This window comes from Oncorhynchus clarkii, chromosome 30, assembly GCF_045791955.1.
Source record: "Oncorhynchus clarkii lewisi isolate Uvic-CL-2024 chromosome 30, UVic_Ocla_1.0, whole genome shotgun sequence".
Taxonomy (NCBI): Eukaryota; Metazoa; Chordata; class Actinopteri; order Salmoniformes; family Salmonidae; genus Oncorhynchus; species Oncorhynchus clarkii.
In genome coordinates this window covers 47,159,069-47,176,823 of record NC_092176.1, presented here as the reverse complement: position 1 = coordinate 47,176,823, position 17,755 = coordinate 47,159,069, and the positions used below count along the sequence as shown (strand labels likewise).

The 17,755-nt window shown below is 43.3% G+C and overlaps 1 protein-coding gene across 1 annotated transcript in view; it reads right to left on the bottom strand.

The window, feature by feature from the left end:
- Window positions 1–17,755, bottom strand: part of LOC139389411 (death-associated protein kinase 1) — a 173,986-nt gene that overhangs the window by 80,212 nt on the left and 76,019 nt on the right. Inside the window, exons 6-11 of the mRNA XM_071136154.1 lie at window positions 13,645–13,774; window positions 11,678–11,726; window positions 11,133–11,159; window positions 6,388–6,540; window positions 2,494–2,539; window positions 2,184–2,273 (exon numbers count right to left, since the gene is read on the bottom strand). Of these exons, the coding sequence (XP_070992255.1) occupies window positions 2,184–2,273; window positions 2,494–2,539; window positions 6,388–6,540; window positions 11,133–11,159; window positions 11,678–11,726; window positions 13,645–13,774 (495 nt within the window). The remainder of the gene's footprint in view (window positions 1–2,183; window positions 2,274–2,493; window positions 2,540–6,387; window positions 6,541–11,132; window positions 11,160–11,677; window positions 11,727–13,644; window positions 13,775–17,755) is intronic.

Here is a 17,755-nt window from a genome sequence, read left to right as displayed (position 1 = left end):
TTAAGGTTGGGTTTCTGTACAGCACTCTGAGATATCAGCTGATGTAAGAAGGGCTATATAAATACATTTGATGTAGTGCAGTGAGCTCATCCTAACATGCTCAGAGCTCACTACTCCACACCCTCAGAGCTCACTACGCCACACCCCCAGAACTCACTACGCCACACCCCCAGAGCTCACTACTCCACACCCCCAGCGCTCACTACGCCTCACCCTCAGAGCTCACTACGCCTCACCCCCAGACCTCACTACGCCACACCCTCAGAGCTCACTACTCCACACCCCCAGAGCTCACTACTCCACACCCCCAGCGCTCACTACGCCTCACCCTCAGAGCTCACTACGCCTCACCCCCAGACCTCACTACGCCACACCCTCAGAGCTCACTACGCCACACCCCCAGAGCTCACTACGGCACACCCACAGAGCTCACTATGCCCCAGAGATCACTACGCCACACCCCCAGCGCTCACTATGCCACACCCACAGAGCTCACTACGCCACACCCTCAGAGCTCACTACTCCACACCACCAGACCTCACTACGCCTCACCCAGAGAGCTCACTACTCCACACCCCCAGCGCTCACTACGCCACACCTTCAGAGCTCACTACTCCACACCCCCAGCGCTCACTACGCCTCACCCTCAGAGCTCACTACGCCACACCCCCAGAGCTCACTACGCCACACCCCCAGAGCTCACTACGCCACACCCCCAGAGCTCACTAAACAACACCAGAGTGACTAAACAACACTAGAGTGACTAAACAACACTAGAGTGACTAAACAACACTAGAGTGACTAAACAAAACAGACAAGCTTTGTTTGACGGTTTTCAGGCTCTTAGGGCTTTGTCATTTCTGTCTGAATTATGTTGAATCATAACCAGACTCATCTCAGTACGATGGACAATGTCATTGTATAGAGAGAAGGAGAGAGAGAGAGATAGAAAAGAAAAACAGGGAGAGAGATAGAAAAGAAAAACAGGGAGAGATAGAAGAGAGAGAGAGAGATAGAAAAGAAAAATGAAGATAGAGAGAGAGAGAGAGAGAGAGAAAATAAAAACAGGGAGATAGAGATAGAAGAGAGAGAGATAGAAGAGAGAGGGAGAGAGAGATAGAAAAGAAAAACAGGGAGAGAGAGAGAGAGATAAAAGAAAAACAGGGAGAGAGAGAGAGAGATAGAAGGGAGAGAGAGAGAGAGATAGAAGAGAGAGGGAGAGAGAGATAGAAGAGAGAGGGAGAGAGAGATAGAAGAGAGGGAGAGAGAGGGAGAGAGAGATAGAAGAGAGAGGGAGAGAGAGATAGAAGAGAGAGGGAGAGAGAGATAGAAGAGAGGGAGAGAGAGGGAGAGAGAGATAGAAGAGAGAGGGAGAGAGAGAGAGAGAAAAGAAAAACAGGGAGATAGAGATAGAAGAGAGAGGGAGAGAGAGGGAGAGAGAGAGAGAGAGAGAGAGAGAGAGAGAGAGAGAAAAGAAAAACAGGGAGATAGAGATAGAAGAGAGAGGGAGAGAGAGATAGAAAAGAAAAACAGGGAGAGAGAGAGAGAGATAAAAGAAAAACAGGGAGAGAGAGAGAGAGATAGAAGAGAGAGGGAGAGAGAGATAGAAGAGAGAGGGAGAGAGAGATAGAAGAGATAGAAGAGAGAGAGAGAGAGAGAGAGCGAGAGAGAGAGCGAGAGTGAGAGAGCGGGAGAGAGAGATAGAAGAGAGAGGGAGAGAGAGATAGAAGAGAGAGGGAGAGAGAGATAGAAGAGAGAGGGAGAGAGAGATAGAAGAGATAGAAGAGAGAGGGAGAGAGAGATAGAAGAGAGAGGGAGAGAGAGATAGAAGAGAGAGTGATACAAAGACAGAGATAGATAAATATATAGGGACGGCAGGGTAGCCTAGTGGTTAGAGTGTAGAGGCGGCAGGGTAGCCTAGTGGTTAGAGTGTTGGACTAGTAACCGGAAGGTTGCAAGTTCAAACCCTGAGCTGACAAGGTACAAATCTGTCGTTCTGCCCCTGAACAGGCAGTTAACCCACAGTTCCTAGGCCATCATTGAAAATAAGAATTTGTTCTTAACTGACTTGCCTAGTTAAATAAAGGTAAAATAAATATATATAAATATATATAGAGAGAGATAGAAGAGAGTGATATAGAAGAGGGGGAGAGAGAGTGACAGAGGGAGAGAGATAAATGTACCTTCCATTTCCTCCGAGCAGCAAACTTCTTAAACTTCTCCATGTTGACTGCAGACTCCTTCCTGCTGAGAGCCTGCTGGGAGTCCTTTGGCTGATTGGACAAACAGGAACATATACGACTAATCAGATCAATAGATTACATCCACTTATCAATACTGTTTATATTGATCATATTGTGTATCATTCTGCTACCCTTCGTTTTCAAGTAGGATTTTAGGAAGTGAATGAACACTAATTCCCTGTACGAAGTGAATAAAGAAATAACTTATCCTGTGTGTGTGTGTGTGTGTGTGTGTGTGTGTTAGACAGACCTTGATCCAGGGATGGAGCAGACTATCCTGGATGGTCATTCTCTTTCTGAAAAAGACAGGACAGTCAGGGTTAGGAAGGGAACAGGGGTTAGGAAGGGAACAGGGGTTAAGAAGGGAACATGGGTTAGGAAGGGAACAGGGGTTAGGAAGGGAACAGGGGTTAGGAAGGGAACATGGGTTAGGAAGGGAACAGGGGTTAAGAAGGGAACATGGGTTATGAAGGGAACAGGGGTTAGGAAGGGAACAGGGGTTAGGAAGGGAACATGGGTTAAGAAGGGAACAGGGGTTAGGAAGGGAACATGGGTTAAGAAGGGAACATGGGTTAGGAAGGGAACATGGGTTAGGAAGGGAACAGGGGTTATGAAGGGAACATGGGTTAAGAAGGGAACAGGGGTTAGGAAGGGAACATGGGTTATGAAGGGAACAGGGGTTAGGAAGGGAACAGGGGTTATGAAGGGAACATGGGTTAAGAAGGGAACAGGGGTTAGGAAGGGAACATGGGTTAAGAAGGGAACATGGGTTAGGAAGGGAACAGGGGTTAGGAAGGGAACAAACAATTAATTCCCAACACCGTTGGACAAACGATTAACTTAAAACACTCCTGGACAACTCATGGTGCACACACTATACTGATGTCACACACATCTTACTCTCGTTCACACACACACACACACACACACACACACACACACACACACACACACACACACACACACACACACACACACACACACACACACACACACACACACACACACACACACACACACACACACACACACACACACACACACACACACACACACACACTATGGTTCCTCTTTCCCTACTCCTCTTAACAGACCATGACTGTTTAATAATAGACCAAGAGCAGCATCACCACAGCAACCCAATCTTCAGTCGGCTGTTGCCTAGGCAACCTCCATTAGGGCTGCTGGGGTGATGATAACACCGTCCGTACTACAGTCACGGAGCTCTGACAGTAGCCTACATCAGGTATAAATGTACATTAATGCAGGGGTTTTCAACCTTTCCTTGTCCAGGGACCCCCGGCCAGGCAAACCGGCGACACAGGGACCCTGAAAATGTTAGCAAAACATGTTTTTCCGCCAAAATGTCGTACCTTATCATCAGGTGAATGATAATGGCAAGGAGAAGGAATTAACATTTTAAAATGAATAGATTTGGTAGATATTTTATCATTATGTTGACCTCCCCACAGGTCATCGGAAGAGGAAGTGTAAACTATCCAGTCTATTAGCTAGAAAGGTAAAGGTCTGGTAAACTATCTAGTCTACTAGCTAGAAAGGTCTGGTAAACTATCCAGTCTACTAGCTAGAAAGGTCTGGTAAACTATCCAGTCTATTAGCTAGAAAGGTCTGGTAAACTATCCAGTCGACTAGCTAGAAAGGTAAAGGTCTGGTAAACTATCCAGTCTACTAGCTAGAAAGGTCTGGTAAACTATCCAGTCTACTAGCTAGAAAGGTAAAGGTCTGGTAAACTATCCAGTCTACTAGCTAGAAAGGTCTGGTAAACTATCCAGTCGACTAGCTAGAAAGGTAAAGGTCTGGTAAACTATCCAGTCTACTAGCTAGAAAGGTAAAGGTCTGGTAAACTATCTAGTCTACTAGCTAGAAAGGTCTGGTAAACTATCCAGTCTATTAGCTAGAAAGGTCTGGTAAACTATCCAGTCGACTAGCTAGAAAGGTAAAGGTCTGGTAAACTATCCAGTCTACTAGCTAGAAAGGTAAAGGTCTGGTAAACTATCTAGTCTACTAGCTAGAAAGGTCTGGTAAACTATCCAGTCTATTAGCTAGAAAGGTCTGGTAAACTATCTAGTCTACTAGCTAGAAAGGTAAAGGTCTGGTAAACTATCTAGTCTACTAGCTAGAAAGGTCTGGTAAACTATCCAGTCTACTAGCTAGAAAGGTCTGGTAAACTATCCAGTCTACTAGCTAGAAAGGTCTGGTAAACTATCCAGTCTACTAGCTAGAACGGTAAAGGTCTGGTAAACTATCCAGTCTACTAGCTAGAAAGGTAAAGGTCTGGTAAACTATCCAGTCTACTAGCTAGAAAGGTCTGGTAAACTATCCAGTCTACTAGCTAGAAAGGTCTGGTAAACTTTCCAGTCTATTAGCTAGAAAGGTAAAGGTCTGGTAAACAATCCAGTCTACTAGCTAGAAAGGTCTGGTAAACTATCCAGTCTATTAGCTAGAAAGGTAAAGGTCTGGTAAACTATCCAGTCTACTAGCTAGAAAGGTAAAGGTCTGGTAAACTATCTAGTCTACTAGCTAGAAAGGTAAAGGTCTGGTAAACTATCCAGTCTACTAGCTAGAAAGGTAAAGGTCTGGTAAACTATCTAGTCTACTAGCTAGAAAGGTCTGGTAAACTATCCAGTCTACTAGCTAGAAAGGTCTGGTAAACTTTCCAGTCTATTAGCTAGAAAGGTAAAGGTCTGGTAAACAATCCAGTCTACTAGCTAGAAAGGTAAAGGTCTGGTAAACTATCCAGTCTATTAGCTAGAAAGGTCTGGTAAACTATCCAGTCGACTAGCTAGAAAGGTAAAGGTCTGGTAAACTATCCAGTCTACTAGCTAGAAAGGTCTGGTAAACTATCCAGTCTACTAGCTAGAAAGGTAAAGGTTTGGTAAACTATCCAGTCTACTAGCTAGAAAGGTAACGGTCTGGTAAACTATCTAGTCTACTAGCTAGAAAGGTCTGGTAAACTATCCAGTCTACTAGCTAGAAAGGTCTGGTAAACTATCCAGTCTACTAGCTAGAACGGTAAAGGTCTGGTAAACTATCCAGTCTACTAGCTAGAAAGGTAAAGGTCTGGTAAACTATCTAGTCTACTAGCTAGAAAGGTCTGGTAAACTATCCAGTCTACTAGCTAGAAAGGTAAAGGTCTGGTAAACTAATCAGTCTACTAGCTAGAAAGGTCTGGTAAACTATCCAGTCTACTACCTAGAAAGGTCTGGTAAACTATTGGCAGCGTAGAGACATGATTTTGAAGATAGTTTCCAGCAATTCTATAACGTTTGGCATGGGCCTGAGAGACACGGTTTCCGTTTTAAAGATCTTTTAATTCTATGCATTTTGCTTTGTCTAATCAATGGACCTTGAATGGTTTTGGGCCTTCCTATGCTCCTGACTGCCTATATTTGATTTGATTGTAAATTCTCATATATGGTATTATGTAATATATTTAGTTCAGTATGTTTTCTGCATGCTTTCTATCATCTGGTCTTGGTTGTTTAAAGTTGAGACTGTTTTTCCATCCCCAAAAAGACCACTTAAACGGCCCGCCTTAGAATTTCTCTACAGAGGAACCCCTGTAATGACAAATTTCCTCCATTTTGAAGGGATAGTTTGAGATTTTGGCAATGAAGCCATTTATCTACTTCCCCAGAGTTGAATAAACAGGATAGCATGCTAACTGTTCCTGTAGACTTCAAGTCATTGCGCTAACACTAGTTAGCATTGGCTCGTGAAACTACCTCTTACCATTTTTATGTCTCTGCGTCCAGCATGAAGGAAGTTATCTACAATGGTACTGTGTTGTAGCTAGCTATATTCATAAAATAAATAACTTTTCACCTTAAAAAAAATAGCCAATACGATTTTTCCCCAAAAAGTATTGAATAAACTGATGTACCTCCTGCAGTACCCCACAGACTCCAGCTTGAAATCTCTGCACTAATGTATAGAGTTGAGAACATTGAGCACACGGTGTTTAAGTGCAGAGCAGTGTACATGCACACTCCGGTTCAGTGGCATGTTTCAATACATTCAGGACCGAACCAAGCACATAGTATATACAGATGCCTCGCCTGTACAATGTTAGGGATAGGGGTCAGAGGTTAGGGTCAAAGGTTAGTGTAAGGTGATCATGTACTTTGGGTCTTTGATAAGCAGCCGGGTGATAAAGTCTTTGGCCAGGAGGCTGGTGCTGCTAAAGAACTCTTCATCGAAGGTGTAGTCCACCGCCGACACGTTAGCTAAAGTCTCCTGCTTATTCTCCCCCAAGAACGGCGATGCACCACTCAACCTGAGGGAGAGAGAGAGAGAGAGAGAGAGAGAGAGAGAGAGAGAGAGAGAGAGAGAGAGAGAGAGAGAGAGAGAGAGAGAGAGAGAGGGTGAGAGGGAGGGAGGGAGGGATGGAGGGGAGAGAGCAGGGAGGGAGGGAGGGAGGGAGGGAGGGAGGGAGGGAGGGAGGGAGGGAGGGAGGGAGAGAGGGAGGGAGGGAGGGAGGGAGGGAGTGAGGGGGAGGGGAGAGGGAGGGAGGGAGGGAGGGAGGGAGGGAGGGAGGGAGGGAGGGAGGGAGGGAGGGAGAGAGCAGGGAGGGAGGGAGGGAGGGAGGGAGGGAGGGAGGGAGGGAGGGAGGGAGGGAGGGAGGGAGGGAGGGAGGGAGGGAGGGGGGAGGGGAGAGGGAAGGAAGGGGGAGGGGAGAGGGAGGGAGGGGAGAGGGAGAGAGCAGGGATGAAGGAGGGAGGGGGAGAGAAAGAAAGATAGTGACATAGGGAGAGAAAGAAGTTGAGGTAGAGAAGTTTCCATACATTCCAATAACTTCCCACATTTAGACTGAATAACGCTGTAAAAGGATTACAGTGTATGTTTGTTTCTCTGAATGTATAACAAAGAAGATGTTTTATAGATGTAGTTATGGACAGATATCTATCAGAGGAATTGTGAGTTATAAGTCAAACAGTTGGTCAGGTGTCAGGAATGTGAAGCACCAAAGTCTCTCTCTCTCACTCCATATCTGGGAAATCATCAAAATGGGAACGGTCCTTTCCAACATTTAAACGGTTGTGAAATAAGATGACCAGGCAATGCAATCAAACAATTAGCATAAATAGTCACACATTTACATGCTTGCTGGTAGTCATAATCATCTATAAACAACATTGACCACTGAACTTTGGAAAAAAAAAGTCACGCAGTTATGAACGTAGCTGCTGCTTTGCTCTCTCCCTCACCTGTTGTCTCTAACTGAACGATCGGCTATGAAATGCCAACTGACATTTACTCCTGAGGTGCTGACCTGTTGCACCCTCTACAACCACTGGTTATTATTTGACCTTGCTGGTCATCTATGAACGCTCGAATATCTTGTGGAACAGTCTGGCCTTACAATGGCTTGCAAAAGTATTCCCCCCCTTGGCATTTTTCCTATTTTGTTGCCTTACAACCTGGAATTAAAATAGACTTTTGGAGGGTTTGTATCATTTGATTTACACTACATGCCTACCATGTTGTTTATTTTGAAACAAACAAGAAATAAGGCAGAAAAACAGAAAACCTGAGTGTGCATAACTATTCACCCCCCCCAAAGTCAATACTTTGTAGAGCCACATTTTGCAGCAATTACAGCTGCAAGTCTCTTGGGGTATGTCTCTATAAGCTTGGCACATCTAGCCACTGGATTTATGCCCATTCTTCAAGGCAAAACTGCTCCAGTTGGATGGGTAGGATGGGTTCCGCTGGTGTACAGCAATCTTTAAGTCGTACCACAGATTCTCAATTGGATTGAGGTCTGGGTTTAAACTAGGCCATTCCAAGACATTTAAATGTTTCCCTTAAACCAATCAAGTGTTAATTTAGCAGTATGCTTAGGATCATTGTCCTGCTGGTAGGTGAACGTCCATCCCAGTCTCAAATATCTGGAAGACTTAAACAGGTTTCCCTCAAGAATTTTCCTGTATTTAGCTCCATCCATCCATAATTCCTTCAATTCTGACCAGTTTCTCAGTCCCTGCTGATGGATGGTGTTCTCGGGGTGATGAGAGTTGTTGGGTATGCGCCAGATAGTGTATCCAAAAAAATGGCCAAAAAGCTAAATTTTAGTCTCATCTGACCAGAGTACCTTCTTCCATATGTTTGGGGAGTCTCCCACATGCCTTTTGGCAAACATCAAACATGTTCGCTTACTCATTTCTGTAAGCAATGGCTTTCTTATGGCCACTCTTCTGTAAAGCCCAGCTCTGTGAGGGTACGGCTTAAAGTGGTCCTATTGACAGATAATCCAATCTCAGCTGTGGAGCTGAGGGACACATTATTCCATTTCTGTTAGTCACATGTCTGTGGAACTTGTTCAGTTTTTGTCTCAGTTGTTGGATCTTGTTATGTTCATACACATATTTACACAAGTGAGAGGCCGTTTCTTTTTTTGCTTAGTTTATATGCATGCACCACTTTGCCGTTGTTAATTTAGAATTTTTTGAAACAAGTTATTTTTCCATGTCCATTACATGAAATCCAAATAAGAATCCATTTAAATAACAGGTTGCAACAAAATAGGAAAAATGCCAAGGGGGGGTGTGAATACTTTTGCAAGGCGCTGTAAATACTCTAATAATCACCACCCGGCACAGCCAGAAGAGGACTGGCCCCCCCTCAGAGCCTGGTACCCCTCCACCCGGCACAGCCAGAAGAGGACTGGCCCCCCCTCATAACCTGGTACCCCTCCACCCGGCACAGCCAGAAGAGGACTGGCCCCCCCTCATAACCTGGTACCCCTCCACACGGCACAGTCAGAAGAGGACTGCCCCCCCCCCCATAGCCTGGTACCCCTCCACCCGGCACAGCCAGAAGAGGACTGGCCCCCCCTCAGAGCCTGGTACCCCTCCACCCGGCACAGCCAGAAGAGGACTGGCCCCCCCTCAGAGCCTGGTACCCCTCCACCCGACACAGCCAGAAGAGGACTGGCCACCCCTCAGAGCCTGGTACCCCTCCACCCGGCACAGCCAGAAGAGGACTGGCCCCCCCTCAGAGCCAGGTTCCTCTCTGGGTTTATAATCTCCACCCGGCACAGCCAGAAGAGGACTGGCCACCCCTCAGAGCCTGGTTCCTCTCTAGGTTTACAATCTCCACCAGGCACAGCCAGAAGAGGACTGGCCACCCCTCAGAGCCTGGTTCCTCTCTAGGTTTATAATCTCCACCCGGCACAGCCAGAAGAGGACTGGCCACCCCTCAGAGCCTGGTTCCTCTCTAGGTTTATAATCTCCACCCGGCACAGCCAGAAGAGGACTGGCCACCCCTCAGAGCCTGGTTCCTCTCTAGGTTTATAATCTCCACCAGGCAAAGCCAGAAGAGGACTGGCCACCCCTCAGAGCCTGGTTCCTCTCTAGGTTTATAATCTCCACCCGGCACAGCCAGAAGAGGACTGGCCACCCCTCAGAGCCTGGTTCCTCTCTAGGATTATAATCTCCACCCGGCACAGCCAGAAGAGGACTGGCCACCCCTCATAACCTGGTTTCTCTAGGTTTATAATCTCCACCCGGCACAGCCAGAAGAGGACTGGCCCCCCCTCATAGCCTGGTACCCCTCCACCCGGCACAGCCAGAAGAGGACTGGCCACCCCTCAGAGCCTGGTACCTCTAGGTTTATAATCTCCACCCGGCACAGCCAGAAGAGGACTGGCCACCCCTCAGAGCCTGGTTCCTCTCTAGGTTTATAATCTCCACCCGGCACAGCCAGAAGAGGACTGGCCACCCCTCAGAGCCTGGTTCCTCTCTACCTGGTACAGCCAGAAGAGGACTGGCCACCCCTCATAGCCTGGTACCCCTCATAGCCTTGTTCCTCTCTACCCGGCACAGCCAGAAGAGGACTGGACACCCCTCATAGCCTGGTTCCTCTCTACCTGGTACAGCCAGAAGAGGACTGGCCACCCCTCATAGCCTGGTACCCCTCATAGCCTGGTTCCTCTCTACCCGGCACAGCCAGAAGAGGACTGGCCACCCCTCAGAGCCTGGTTCCTCTCTAGGTTTATAATCTCCACCCGGCACAGCCAGAAGAGGACTGGCCACCCCTCAGAGCCTGGTTCCTCTCTAGGTTTATAATCTCCACCCGGCACAGCCAGAAGAGGACTGGCCACCCCTCAGAGCCTGGTTCCTCTCTAGGTTTATAATCTCCACCCGGCACAGCCAGAAGAGGACTGGCCACCCCTCAGAGCCTGGTTCCTCTCTAGGTTTATAATCTCCACCCGGCACAGCCAGAAGAGGACTGGCCACCCCTCATAGCCTGGTTCCTCTCTAGGTTTATAATCTCCACCCGGCACAGCCAGAAGAGGACTGGCCACCCCTCATAGCCTGGTTCCTCTCTAGGTTTATAATCTCCACCCGGCACAGCCAGAAGAGGACTGGCCACCCCTCAGAGCCTGGTTCCTCTCTAGGTTTATAATCTCCACCCGGCACAGCCAGAAGAGGACTGGCCACCCCTCATAGCCTGGTTACTCTCTAGATTTCTTCCTAGGTTTTGGCCTTTCTAGGTAGTTTTTCCTAGCCACCGTGCTTCTACACCTGCATTGCTTGCTGTTTGGGGTTTTAGGCTGGGTTTCTGTACAGCACTTTGAGATATCAGCTGATATAAGAACGGCTTGATAAATACATTTGATTGAAATATATGCATTAATATGTTAATATATATTTTTTTTATGAATATCACATCCACAGGATACACCATGGGTACAGTGACATGATTGGTTGCATTCGTCAACAATGCAGTTATACAAAAAAATACACACACGATTTTAAAAAAGACACTAAATACAAGATCAATATCAGGACCGATCACTGAAAGGGTGACAGTTTGGTGTAATACATGAAGCTCTTCATTCGTCAGTAGGATTGTTGTACTTACAGAATATAGGTGATCACTCCAACACTCCTGTAACAACAGAGGAATGTGGATTATTACGCAACAGACATATAGAGATAAAAACACAGTCAACAAAACATTAGGAACACCGTCCTAATATGGAGTTACACCCCCTTTTCCCTCCTCAGAAGAGTCTTTATTCATCGGGGGACTCTACAATGTGTCAAGTGTTCCTTTGGGTGGTGGACCATTCTTTATACACACAACAAAACAGCAGTTTTGCAATTCTTGTGCTTCTCAGTATGCATCAAGATATATCCACCACCCAAAAGACCATCCAGACAACTTGAAACAGCTGTGGGAAGCATTGGAGTCAACATGGGCCAGCATCCCTGTGGAACGCTTTGGACACCTTGTAGAGTCCATGTCCCGACAAAATGAGACTGTTCTGGGGGAAAAGGGGAGGGGGTGCAACTCAATATTAGGAAGGGGTTCCTAATGTTTTGTATACTCAGTGCATGTATGCACGTGTGTGTTTATGTATATATACATACACTGTCTAAATATAAAGTACATCTGTCTCTCACCACATGTCTGCCTCCAGGCCGAGCGGTTCATAGTTGACTACCTCTGGAGCTGTAAGAGTTAATAAAACACACTATTAAGCCAAAAACACTGAGCCTAGAATGTAGGGTATTGTGTGTGTGTGTGTGTGTGTGTGTGTGTGTGTGTGTGTGTGTGTGTGTGTGTGTGTGTGTGTGTGTGTGTGTGTATGTATATATATATATATATATATATATATATATATATATATATATATATATATACACACACTACCATTCAGAAGTTTGGGGTCACTTAGAAATGTCCTTGTTTTTGTCCATTAAAATAGCATCAAATTGATCAGAAATACAGTGTAGGCATTGTTAATGTTGTAAATGACTATTGTAGGTGAAAACGGCTGATCCATTTTTTATGGAATATCTACATAGGCGTACAGTGGCCCATTATCAGCAACCATCACTCCTGTGTTCCAATGGCACGTTGTGTTAGCTAATCCAAGTTTATCATTTTAAAAGGCTAATTGATCATTAGAAAACCCTTTTGCAATTATGTTAGCACAGCTGAAAACTGTTGTCCTGATTAAAGAAGCAATAAAACTAGTTGAGTATCTGGAGCATCAGCATTTGTGGGTTCGATTACAGGCTCAAAATGGCCAGAAACAAAGACTTTCTTCTGAAACTCATCAGTCTATTCTTGTTCTGAAAAATGAAGGCTATTCCGTGCAAGAAATTGCCAAGAAGATCTCGTACAACGCTGTTAACTAATCCCTTCACAGAACAGTGCAAGCTGGCTCTAACCAGAATAGAAAGAGTAGAGGGAGGCCTCGGTGCACAACTGAGCAAGAGGACAAGTACATTAGAGAATCTAGTATGAGAAACAGACACCTCACAAGTCCTCAACTGGGAGCTTCATTAAATAGTACCCACAAAACACCAGTCTCCGCAAAGAAAAATCCATATCCATATCTCAGACTGGCCAATAAAAATGAAATATTAAGATGGGCAAAAGAACACAGACTGGACAGAGGAAGATTGGAAAAAAAGTGTAATGAATAGACAAATCTAAGTTTGATACAAAGAACAACATTCGTGAGACGCAAAAAAATTGAAAAGATGCTGGAGGAGTGAACCATCTGTCAAGCATGGTGGAGGAAATGTGATGGTCTGGGGGTGCTTTGTTGGTGGTAAAGTGGGAGATTTGTACAGGGTAAAAGGGATCTTGAAGAAGGAAGGCCATCACTCCATTTTGCAACGCCATGCCATACCCTATGGACGGCGATTAATTGGAACCAATTTCCTCCTACAACAGGACAATGACCCAAAGCCCAGCTCCAAACTATGCAAGAACTATTTAGGGAAGAAGCAGCCAGCTGGTATTCTGTCTATAATGGAGTGGCCAGCACAGTCACCGGATCTCAACCCTATTGAGCTGTTGTGGGAGAAGTATGACCATAAGAAGTGCCCATCAAGCCAATCCAACTTGTGGGAGGTTCTTCAGGAAACATGGGGTGAAGAGTTACCTCAACAAATTGACAACTAGAATGCCAAAGGTCTGCAAGGCTGTAATTGCTGCAAATGGAGGATTCTTTGACGAAAGTTTGAAGGGCACAATTATTATTTCAATTAAAAATCATTATTTATAAACATTATGGCTATATCTCCTATTAATTTTGCAACTCATTTCATCAAATCAAATGTATTTATATAGTCCTTCTTATATCAGCTGATATCTCAAAGTGCTGTACAGAAACCCAGCCTAAAACCCCAAACAGCAAGCAATGGAGCACGTATGTTTTTCATGTATGTTTTCATGGAGAACAAGGACATTTCTAAGTGACCCCAAACCTTTGAACAGTAGTATATATATATATATATTCACAACACAACAAGGGTATTTGATGTTAAACTGATCTGATTCGCTGGTCAAACGATGAACATAACACACTACACACACACGGCTGTGGTGCACTTGGTTCGCCGGATAGACTGACCTACAAATTCCGGGGTGCCAAAGATGTTTTTGAAATCATTGCCAAAATCGATCTTGTGTGCCAGACCGAAGTCGATGAGCTTGATGCGAGGATGGGCCACAGCTCTGTTCAGTAACATAATGTTCTCTGGCTAGAGAGGGAGAGAGAGAGGGGAGGAAGGGGCATTAAACATGGAAATAACATCCCATAATGTAAAGCCTATCTAGGAACCAGCAAGAGAGAGATGGTGTTAGAGAGAGAGAGAGAGAGAGAGAGAGAGAGAGAGAGAGATGGTGTGAGAGAGAGAGATGGTGTGAGAGAGAGAGATGGTGTGAGAGAGAGAGATGGTGTGAGAGAGAGAGAGAGATGGTGTGAGAGAGAGAGAGAGAGCGAGAGAGAGCAAGCGAGAGAGAGCGAGAGCGAGCGAGCGAGCGAGCGAGAGAGAGAGAGAGAGCGAGAGAGAGAGGGAGAGAGCGAGAGAGAGAGAGAGAGAACGAGAGCGAGAGAGAGCGAGAGAGAGAGAGCGAGAGCAAGAGAGAGCGAGAGCAAGAGAGAGAGAGCGAGAGAGCGAGAGAGAGAGCAAGAGCCTACATTCCAGAGCCACAATGCCTCCTTCAGCAGACTATCTTGACTCCTGACTTAATCCTTTAAAAGCTCTTTAGACCAGCAGGTTAAAGAATGAATGGCTGATAGACTGGGAAAAGAAGAGACAGGAGTGGAATCAGATTGAATGAATGGCTGATAGACTGGGAACAGAAGAGACAGTTGTGTAATCAGATTGAATGAATGGCTGATAGACTAGGAACAGAAGAGACAGGAGTGGAATCAGATTGAATGAATGGCTGATAGACTGGGAACAGAAGAGACAGCAGTGGAATCAGATTGAATGAATGGCTGATAGACTGGGAACAGAAGAGACAGTAGTGTAATCAGATTGAATGAATGGCTGATAGACTAGGAACAGAAGAGACAGGAGTGGAATCAGATTGAATGAATGGCTGATAGACTGGGAACAGAAGAGAGCAGTGGAATCAGATTGAATGAATGGCTGATAGACTGGGAACAGGAGTGGAATCAGATTGAATGAATGGCTGATAGACTGGGAACAGAAGAGACAGCAGTGGAATCAGATTGCATGAATGGCTGATAGACTGGAAACAGGTGTGTAATCAGATTGAATGAATGGCTGATAGACTGGGAACAGAAGAGACAGCAGTGGAATCAGATTGAATGAATGGCTGATAGACTGGGAACAGAAGAGACAGCAGTGGAATCAGATTGCATGAATGGCTGATAGACTGGGAACAGGAGTGGAATCAGATTGAATGAATGGCTGATAGACTGGGAACAGAAGAGACAGCAGTGGAATCAGATTGAATGAATGGCTGATAGACTGGGAACAGAAGAGACAGCAGTGGAATCAGATTGAATGTATGAGTAATATGTGTAGTGGTATGTAGTATATCTGATGTGAGTTGTATGTTTAGTATATGTATGAGTAATATGTGTAATGGTATGTAGTATGTGGGAGTAGTGTATCTGATATGAGTTGTATGTTTAGTATATGTATGAGTAATATGTGTAGTGGTATGTAGTATTATATAGTATTTGTAGTATATTGTATTATATATTATGCATAGTATTATACAGTATGTGTAGCACGAGTAGTATTATATAGTATGTGTAGTATTATATAGTATGTGCAGTATATGTAGTATGTGCCGTATATGTAGTATTATATAGTATGTGTAGCATGAGTAGTTTTATATAGTATGTGTAGTATTATATAGTACGTGTAGCATGAGTAGTATTATATAGTATGTGTAGTATTATATAGTATGTGTAGTGTGGGTAATATGTATGAGGAGTGCATCTGATAAAGCTAGTAGTATGCAGTATGTGTAGTATGAGTTGTATGTATAGTATTAGGTAATATGAATAGTATACCTGGTTTGGGTAGTATGAGTAGTATTACAATATAAGTAGTAGTATGAAGTATGTGTAATATATACAGTATGTGTAGCATAAGTAGTATTATATAGTATGTGTAGTATTATATAGTATGTGCAGTATATGTAGTATGTGCCGTATATGTAGTATTATATAGTATGTGTAGCATGAGTAGTTTTATATAGTATGTGTAGTATTATATAGTGCGTGTAGCATGAGTAGTATTATATAGTATGTGTAGTATTATATAGTGTGTGTAGTGTGGGTAATATGTATGAGGAGTGCATCTGATAAAGCTAGTAGTATGCAGTATGTGTAGTATGAGTTGTATGTATAGTATTAGGTAATATGAATAGTATACCTGGTTTGGGTAGTATGAGTAGTATTACAATATAAGTAGTAGTATGAAGTATGTGTAATATATACAGTATGTGTAGCATAAGTAGTATTATATAGTATGTGTAGTATTATATAGTATGTGCAGTATATGTAGTATGTGTCGTAAGTGTAGTATTATACAGTATGTGTAGCATGAGTAGTATTATATAGTATGTGTAGTATTATATAGTGCGTGTAGCATGAGTAGTATTATATAGTATGTGTAGTATTATATAGTATGTGTAGTGTGGGTAATATGTATGAGGAGTGCATCTGATAAAGCTAGTAGTATGCAGTATGTGTAGTATGAGTTGTATGTATAGTATTAGGTAATATGAATAGTATACCTGGTTTGGGTAGTATGAGTAGTATTACAATATAAGTAGTAGTATGAAGTATGTGTAATATATACAGTATGATGCAGTATGAGTAGTATATGTCTTGTTGTGAGAGTAGTATGTGAAGTAGTACGTGTAGCATATGTTGTATTATGTAGCATGTGTCATATGAGTAGTATTACGTAGTGTGTTTAATTTGTGTAATATGAGTAGTATTCAGCAGTATGTGTAGCATTGTAGCATGTGTAATATGTGTAGTATGTATAGTATTATGCAGTATGTGTAGTATGAGTTGTATGTATAGTAGTATGTAATATAAAATGTATGCCTGGTTTGGGTAGTATGAGTAGTATTACAGTATAAGTAGTATTATGTAATATGTGTAGAATGAGTAGAATGACTGGTATTATGTCGTATGTGCAGTATGAGTAGTATTATGTCTTGTAGTAAGAGTAGTATGTGAAGTAGTATGTGTAGTACATGTTGTATTATGTAGCATGTGTAATATGAGTAGTATTACAATATAAGTAGTAGTATGAAGTATGTGTAATATATACAGTATGTGTAGCATAAGTAGTATTATATAGTATGTGTAGTATTATATAGTATGTGCAGTATATGTAGTATGTGCCGTATATGTAGTATTATATAGTATGTGTAGCATGAGTAGTTTTATATAGTATGTGTAGTATTATATAGTGCGTGTAGCATGAGTAGTATTATATAGTATGTGTAGTATTATATAGTATGTGTAGTGTGGGTAATATGTATGAGGAGTGCATCTGATAAAGCTAGTAGTATGCAGTATGTGTAGTATGAGTTGTATGTATAGTATTAGGTAATATGAATAGTATACCTGGTTTGGGTAGTATGAGTAGTATTACAATATAAGTAGTAGTATGAAGTATGTGTAATATATACAGTATGTGTAGCATAAGTAGTATTATATAGTATGTGTAGTATTATATAGTATGTGCAGTATATGTAGTATGTGTCGTAAGTGTAGTATTATACAGTATGTGTAGCATGAGTAGTATTATATAGTATGTGTAGTATTATATAGTGCGTGTAGCATGAGTAGTATTATATAGTATGTGTAGTATTATATAGTATGTGTAGTGTGGGTAATATGTATGAGGAGTGCATCTGATAAAGCTAGTAGTATGCAGTATGTGTAGTATGAGTTGTATGTATAGTATTAGGTAATATGAATAGTATACCTGGTTTGGGTAGTATGAGTAGTATTACAATATAAGTAGTAGTATGAAGTATGTGTAATATATACAGTATGATGCAGTATGAGTAGTATATGTCTTGTTGTGAGAGTAGTATGTGAAGTAGTACGTGTAGCATATGTTGTATTATGTAGCATGTGTCATATGAGTAGTATTACGTAGTGTGTTTAATTTGTGTAATATGAGTAGTATTCAGCAGTATGTGTAGCATTGTAGCATGTGTAATATGTG